This window comes from Octopus bimaculoides, chromosome 14 (assembly GCF_046866305.1).
Source record: "Octopus bimaculoides isolate indiv1 chromosome 14, ASM4686630v1, whole genome shotgun sequence".
NCBI lineage: Eukaryota > Metazoa > Mollusca > Cephalopoda > Octopoda > Octopodidae > Octopus > Octopus bimaculoides.
The window spans coordinates 14,882,674-14,891,589 of record NC_142941.1 but is presented as its reverse complement, the minus strand read 5'-3'; the positions used below and the strand labels follow the sequence as shown (position 1 = coordinate 14,891,589).

The window sequence follows — 8,916 nt, the reverse complement described above, 5'->3', positions numbered from 1 at the left end:
CCGGGCGTTGTGAGTGTTTATTGAGCGAAAACACCACGAGGCTCCGGCAGGGGATGGTGGCGAACCCTGCTGTACTCTTTCACCAAAATTTCCTCTCACTCTTACTTCCTGTTTCTGTTGTGCCTGTAATTCAAAGGGTCAGCCTTGTCACACTGTGTCACGCTGAATATCCCCGAGAACTACGTTAAAGGTACACGTGTCTGTGGAGTGCTCAGCCACTTGCACGTTGATTTCACGAGCAGGCTGTTCCGTTGATCGGATCAACTGGAACTCTCGACGTCGTAAGCGACGGAGTGCCAACAACAACAACAATATTTAGAGTGGGAGACAAAAAAACTAATAAACATAGACGTTAGATTAAATCTCTATTAAAATTGCTCCAGAGTTTAGGCGTAAAGTTTCCCGATCCATACGTGTGTGTGAGGTGAGAAATCAGGACATGAGAAGGCAAGATATCGGTGCATCGAATGAAAACTTGTATTTTTGATACGTATCGGTCGTCGTTGACTTTACGTTTCGTCCTTTTTCCGAAGTCGCTAAAATAAAATACCAGACAACGATATAATGGAATAATACTCTCGAAGGCGGTGTTCCAGCATGACTGTGAATTCAATGATAAAGACTAATTTTAAAAATAACAAGAATATTACAGGGTGTCCACAAGGTCTGGGTACATGGAGTAAATAAAATCATAACATAAACTAAATTACGTAAATAACATAACATAAATTAAATATAAAAAATAATAATTTCTTAAAGTATGTGTTAATACCCATGTATCCAGACTTTGTGGACACCCTGTAGTTTTAAGTCATACAGTCAAAGAGATAACCCTTAACCTCTCCAAAGCATTTTCATAAGTGAATCCTAAATGTTGATGCTTGTTTTCAGACTTTTAGTCTGAAAAGCTTGTTTCATACGTTACTCTTGTGGTTGAAAAATATTGTGAACGTATTTCCTACACGATGCATTGACGCCAGAGAAATGTGTCCAGTTTATCCCATAGGAATATGACCAGTGTATCCCATGGACAAGCAAAAGGCTAATATGGACTGGAAAAAAATGTTCGTTTGTTCAGAAACTTGTTTTTACAAACTAAATAACCATCATTCATATATATCACATCAAAATTCATTTTAACGAACTGTTCAATGCAGGTTTTTCTTACGCGCTACAAAATTATGACATCATAAACGCCAGAATTTTGCTGGTGTCGCTTGACGTCATAAACCATTTAATCAGTGAATTTTTAAACCATTATCTACAAATACTTACATTTCACTTACTAACCAGTACAATTATCCGGAGCAAAGCTAAAATGAACAAAACAATTTCCGAATATCTTACAAAGACTACTTACTACACACATATAACACTATGTAAACGTTATAAAGGGTATTAATACAAATATCATTTAATTCTTTGTGGGGTTGCCGCTTGATGTAAACCTAAAAAGTTGAGAAAAAACCCAACACAACACAAAACAATGAAATACAAAATTAATTAGTATCTTCAGTTTTTTTTTTATTATTTTTAAAGTTTTTTGTTTCTTTATTTTTATTTATGTCTTTTTTAAAAGAATATTAAAATTTATATTCTGTTCCAGTCATTGTAAACTCATTTGACAGATGTTCATAAATTAGTTACTGATGCTTAAACAATTATCATTTTGATGTATGTGGTTGTCCCCGCAACGGTTAATTCCACAGTCTGTAAAGGTGAGACCTCCTTATATAAAAGTATTAACATTTGATCTTATTATCTGATCTGTGTGTCTAACGCTAAAAAGAATGATTCAAGACTGCATTGTTCTGTAATGTGTAGTGTGAAGTTCGACTCTTTTCTGTTGCTTGTATCATTATATTGTGTTGTAGCAATGTCATATTACCAAATGCAGGCTTTGAAATTATCTTTCCATTAATTTCCTTCCAGGATTTAATTGCAATTTTAGGCCTGGTAGGTTAGAAAAGAAACAGTTTTTTTTTAATGTCTTAATATGAAAATTTTACGTTTGTGAGATGCAGAGCCAACTTAATGGTTTCACAGTTTAGTTTTTATAATGACTGATATTATGCGATATTGATTATAGTGTATTGCATTGGATACAGGAATGGTCAAATGGTTAAGAAGTCCGCTTTGAAGCCATGAGGACTGGTGTTCGATCCCATACTATGACACCTTAACAAGTGTCTTTTATCATTGCTTCAGCTCGATCCAAGTGATATCTGGGTAGATGAAAACTGTGGACGCGTCCATCCATTGGGGAGTACTAGTAATTCAAGCGTCCAGCCTTGTCACACCTCGTGTAATCACACTGATTCTGCCCGAGGATTGCCTTAAGGATAGAAAGAAGTGTCTGTGGAATACCCAGCCACTTACGATATGATTCAGTAAGTAGGCAGTTTAGTTGATCGATCGAACAAGTGGAACACCTATCTTCAAAACCGACGGAGTTCCATTTTATTATTTACTGTACTTGAGGCAGCGAGCTGGCAAGATCGTTAGCAGGTCGGGCAATATGCTTAGCGGCAATTCGTCCGTCTTTACGTTCTGAGTTCAAATTCCGCTGAGGACGACTTTGCCTTTCATCCCTTCAGGGGTCGATGATATAAGTTCCAGTAGAATACTGGGGTCGATGTAATCGACTTATCCCCTCCCCTAAATTTGCTAGCCTTGTGCCAAAATTCTAAACCATTATTCACTGTACTTAAGACAGCGAGCTAGTAAAACTGCTATCGCGCCGAACAAAGTGCTAAGCGGCAAAATATTCATTCTGTGTTCAAATTTTGCGTGGTCGGCTTTGCTTTTCATCCTTTCGGCATCGATAAAATGACTACCAGTCGAGCACTGGGTCCTCCTCCCGCCAAAAATTTTAGGCCTTATGCTTACAGTAGAAATAATTGTTTTCTAAGCTAAAGCGGCGAGCTGGCAAAATCGTTACAGCACACCGGAAAAATGCTTAGCCGTATTTTCTCTGGCTCTTTACATCCTGAATTCAAATTTCGCCGATCTTGAATCTCACCTCATTTCAAAATTGCTAGCTTTGTGCCAGAATTAGAAAGAATTATTTACTGTACTCTGTTGACTGTGAGACATTGTGTTGTATAGTGCAGTTTTAAAGTTAGGTTCACGGTTTATTGTTATCTTGACTTGATTTGTGCTTTTGTCATGTGTAGCATTTCTGGTTGTTCGTGCTTCGCCCTCAGTTACGTTGCCTTGTGGTGGCACCGTTATGTCGTGTGGTTTCTGTATTACAATTATGCTGACGTATAAATGACGGTACCATTGCTTTTTTTTCTTCCTTTTACTTCTTTGTGTGGGCGCAATATGGACGAATGCTAACGAAACTCGCTTCGCGACCACTTACTTCCGGCTTCGTTCTTGCGTGACGTTCTGTGCAAGCGTCGTTTTCTACAGGCTCTAGTCGGCCTATACCACGTGAGTAAAACTGAATAGATGGAAACTGTGTAGAGGCTCGTCAGATAGATTTTTACCTGTAATTCAAACGGCTCAGCTTTGTCACTGTCATTCTGACTCTGTTTGAGAATTACATTAAGGGCACGCTTGTCTGTGGAATACTCAGCCACTTACACATTAATTCAGGTGCAGGTAATTCAGTTGATTGAACAACTCAATCCACATCGTCGAACGACGGAGAACCACCTCCACCACCAACAACAACAGCCTGTATTACATAGTATGGCGATCTTTCGATACTAGTCCGTTACAACTTCCGGTCGCCCATAGTACTTGCATTGCTGTTGTGATGTACAATGTGTTATGGAGCGCATTATGATGTTATTTAACCACAGGTCAGACCTGACAGAACAAATCTATGATTTAAAGCATTCCAACCTTGAACATCCCACCTTAATACATTTTTACTGCATTACCCAATGTTCTTTTAAAATGATATGGTTTGATTTAAGGGAGATTTGGCTGCTATTACTAGCTGAGCGACTCCCGCATAGAGGAGTTCCCTTGTACTTATGACGCAAGTGTTGTTGTTCAGTCTAACTATGCTCTAGCAGACATATGATGAAAAGCTTTCCAGTCGTGACCATTCCATCTAGAACGTGACCTGTATCTAGAACTCCATAATCCCATTTGTTCTTCCTTATATTTTTTAAAGACAGGTAGGGTGTTACTTGAGGGCAATTTCTAGCTGCTGTTTCTAGCATGTCGAGCGACCACGTATAGGCTCTTTCAATGGATCATATTGTTACTATATATGGTGTGTTGTAGTTGTAGTTATTATTCTTGTTACTTATAATTGTTGTTGTTGCTGCTGCTGCTGCTGATGATGATGATGATCTATTCTCATTACCGTAGTTCAGTGGTTACCAACCTTGTCACTACCAAGGACCCCTTTTAATTTAGACGAGTTTTCTCACGGACCCCAGGACGTTGCAAGGTCTGTCAGCTTAATATGTTCACGGACCTCCAGTACTAACTTTGCGGGACCAATCAGGGGTCCGCGGACCACAGGTTGCGCTGCCGTTGTTGCTACTGTTGTCCTAGTTGCCACCACTGTCGTTGCTATTGTAGATGTCCTAATCGCTGTTATTGTAGTCACTATTGCTGTTGTTGTTGTTGTTGTTGTTGTTGTTGTTGTTGTTCTTCTTCTTCTTCTTCTTCTTCTTCTTCTTCTTCTTCTTCTTCTTCTTCTTCTTCTTCTTCTTCTTCTTCTTCTCGTTGTCCTTACAACTGATATTCTTTGCCGGTATAGTTACTTTTGTTTGACGTTGCTATTCGTGCTATAGTTATTCATGTCGTCGCAATTGCTGTACTTGCTACTATCGTTCCAACTGTTATTGTTGTTGCTGTTGTTTATTGTTGCAGCTGCTCTTATTTTCGTTGCAAACGCATTCTATTGTTGCTATTGTTACTGTCGTTTGCTATTGTTGCTAATCGCATTGATATAGTTTTAACCATTCCCCTTCCAGTTTATTCACGCATCATATTTCGCTTCTACACAAGAACCAGATCGCACCAAATAAATCCTCATAACCTTCTGTTGTTATTGTTGTTGCTATTGGTATACATACTGTCGTTGCTATTTTTTATGACGTTGCCGTTTCTGATGTTGCTATTACTGTTGTTGAGATTGACGACTCTGTTGTCGCTGTTATAACTACTACTACTACTACTACTACTACAACTACTAAAACTGGAGTTGATGTTGTTGTTGTTGCTACCATTATAGATGTTGTTGTTGTTGTTGTTGCTATTGTTACAACTACCACCACCACTACTATTACTACTGCTACTACTACTACTATTGCTGCTGTTACTGTTGCTGTGAATACGGTTAACTCTATCACCTCTCTCGCCCGACTCCCCTATTCTCTGATCCTCCACTTGCCTCTCCTCTTCCCCCTCTGCAACCCTTCCCCCTTCCCTTTCATCCTCGTCTTCCTCCTCCACGTCTTCCTCATCAGCCTCCTCGTCTTCCTCTTCGCTGTCTGTCTCCGCCATGAAACGGCATTGTGTGTAATGAGCTTTCATTGCCTCCTGTTGCTGCTTCCGCATTTTGATTCGTCGATTCTGGAACCAGACCTTCACCTGGACTTCTGTCAGATCTAGTTTGCCGGCCAGGTAGTACCTGTTAAAAGAAACGAATATATAACATATTACATACATATATACATGAATACATACATATTTACATACATATATGTTTACACACACATACACACAAACATATATATATATACATATATATATATATATATATATATATATATATATATATATATATATATATATATATATATATATATATAGTCGCCATGATAGATCGCTGACCACAACTTCAATTTTTTTTCTCCGTGCTTTTCTCCTTGTTTTTTCTCCTTATTCTTTCTGTTGAAGAGCGTAGCTCGAAACGTTAAAGAATTTCTGTATTCCCGAGCGTTAAACTAATACATCCTTTTGTTGTTTACACCACCTGTCCTTTTCTTTTTTTTTTCCGTAAATTCTCCCCCCCCACACATTCTTTTAGTTGTTTCAGTCGAGCAAATCGACCCCTGGACTTATTCTTTGTAAGCCTAGTACTTATTCTATCGCTCTCTTTTACCGAACCGCTAGGTTACAGGGACGTAAACACACCACCATCGGTTGTCAAACGATGTTGGGGGGGACAACACACAAACACATACATACATACATACATACGCACACACACACACACACACACACACACACACACACACACACACACACACACACACACACACACACACATATATATATATATATATATACTCATGACGGACTTCTTTCAGTTTCCGTCTACCAAATCCACTCACAAGACTTTGGACGGCCCGAGGCTATAGTAGAAGACGCTTGCTCAAGGTGCCACGCAGTGGGACTGAACCTGGAAAATATGTAAAAATATGTAAACGGTGTAACATACCTTTCTGTCCCTACCATATATTGTTGCCGGCTAAACTCATACTCTAATCGTTCAAGTTGTTCTGGTGTGAAAATTGTGCGAACCCGTTTGCAGCCTTTACTCGGCGATGAAATTTTATTCTGTATTTGTCCATGTGACTGTATTGACAGTTGTCGCTTCCGGTCTCCCGGCGTGATTCTTGAGACAGTACTTCCGTTTGGGCAGCGACCACTTAAACTGTCCTCTTCCGCTGCAAAAAAAAAAAAAAAAAAAAAGAATTTAAAAAAATTACTGTTGTGATGATTTTTATCAGTTTCTATCAGAATAATTCACTTTTCTCTATTCTCTTTCTTTCCACCACCACCCCTCTTCTCTCTCTCTCTCTCCCCATATCTCTCTCCCCATCTCTCTCTCCCCATCTCTCTCTCTCCCCATCTCTCTCTCTCTCTCTCTCTCTCCCCCCATCTTTCTCTCTCTCTCCCCATCTCCATCTCTCTCTCTCTCTCTGTCTCACATTCACATACACACAAACACAGACACCACACGCACACATACAAACACACACTACCTAGCTTCGGTATGAGAGGTCATATCTGGCCGGTTTGAACATAAAACAATACCTGGGTGGAGTTCTAGTTTACGCACCTCATATAACCCCTCATAAATTATTTTTTTATTTTGGAGAATTTTCAGAAAACTTTTGCAAATCTGTATTCTATATACACATGTAGATGTAAGTATGTACATATATGTGGGTATACATGCATACATATTCTTTGTATTATATATATATATATATATATATATATATATATATATTCTTGTATGTGATTTAAGAACGATTTAGCTGTCATTTTTAGCACATGTCATGACCACCTGACAACCTCTTCGCTTTTTTATCACTCTGATATGTATTGATATTTTTCAATATTTTTCTTCCCATAAACACATTTAATGGAATGATGGTACATCCAAGGATATTCCATTGCTAGGATTTTTTTTTAAATCGAAAAAAAAAAAAGAATGGAAATTTTAGAATTTATGGGTAGAGGCGTGGGGGTTAAAAAAAAACTTGTTTTCATGATCGCATGAATTCCCGTGTGTAGAACAAATTTCTGAAAACGACAAAAAGAAAAGTTACGAGGATTTTATGGGGTACTTAAACCAGAATCCCATCAATATTCGATCCTGATACTGCCAGTTTAAACGTTAAAGAGTTAGACAATTTACCGGATTCGAATGTAAACAATATTGTTGATTAGTGACTCGTAATTTGATTAGGAGTTAATGAGAAAGTATTTATCAGTGAACGATAACAAGAAAGTAATCATTAATTAGTTGTGGTCTAATAAATTGAGATGAATGGGTCATTAAGTCACCTGATTGCTGCCTCGTGAAAGCCAAACCAAATCAAAAGAGTGAAATACTATATATATATATATATATATATATATATATATATATATATATATATATATATATATATATATATATATATACATATATATATACACACATATATATATATATATATATATAATATATATATATATATGTATATATGTATATATATATGTATTTATGTATATATATATGTATTTATGTATATATATATATGCATATATATGTGTGTAGGTCTATATATATTATATGTATGTGTGTATAAACCGGTGTTGGTTTGTTTATGTTCCCGTCACATAGCGGTTCGTAAGCAGAGGTCGATAGAATAAGTAGCAGACCTTTGAAAAACAAAACAATTGGATCGATTCATTCGACTAAAACCCTCCAAGTTGTGGCCCTAACATAGCTGCCGTCCAATGACTGATGCTAGTAAAAGATAAAGAATAAAAAGATTACACCTCCGCGCTAACGTCATTGAAAAACTTAACAGTTATTGTTATATGGGAAACATAGCAGCTTTACATATACACTCCGACTAACAACATTAAAAAAAAGAAACCAGTGTGGAAATGGAAGGCGTGGAAATAAGATATAGTCTCTTGCAAATTTTACATGCCACCGTGATAATTACATACGTCATGTCATATCATACTGAGAGCGTTGATGAAACTTCTCTGAGTTTAACTAGACGTCTAAACATTTCTTTACCCAGAGTGGGACACTTGAAGTAACACTTCATCATCACAAAATTTTTGAGTGTGTATTAAGATAAAAAAAAGATTACCATTATAGAACAAAAACACAAACTTTGTTACTATATATATATATATATATGTGTGTGTGTGTGTGTGTGTGTGTGTGTGTGTGTGTGTGTGTGTGTGTGTGTATGTATATCTGTAAATAATATGTGACAATTCGGTATCGATCAATATATATATATATATATATATATATATATATATATATATATATATATATATATATATATATATATATATATATATATATATATATATGTATATATATATATATATATATATATATATATATGAAGGAGTTACTGTATGTGTGTGTCTCTGTGTTTGTGTGTATACTTACGAATACAAACATATCCATAT

General features: G+C 36.9%; 1 protein-coding gene across 1 annotated transcript in view; it reads right to left on the bottom strand.

Annotated features, from left to right (window-relative positions):
• Positions 1 to 4,668: 4,668 nt before the first annotated feature.
• The window catches only part of LOC149132630 (uncharacterized), a 4,357-nt gene continuing 109 nt past the window's right edge, over positions 4,669 to 8,916 (bottom strand). Inside the window, exons 1-4 of the mRNA XM_089363317.1 lie at positions 8,897 to 8,916; positions 7,470 to 7,512; positions 6,419 to 6,647; positions 4,669 to 5,605 (exon numbers count right to left, since the gene is read on the bottom strand). The exon at positions 8,897 to 8,916 is cut by the window's right edge and continues 109 nt beyond it. Coding sequence (XP_089219443.1) covers positions 5,005 to 5,605; positions 6,419 to 6,647; positions 7,470 to 7,512; positions 8,897 to 8,916 — 893 coding nt within the window. The 3' untranslated portion in view covers positions 4,669 to 5,004. The remainder of the gene's footprint in view (positions 5,606 to 6,418; positions 6,648 to 7,469; positions 7,513 to 8,896) is intronic.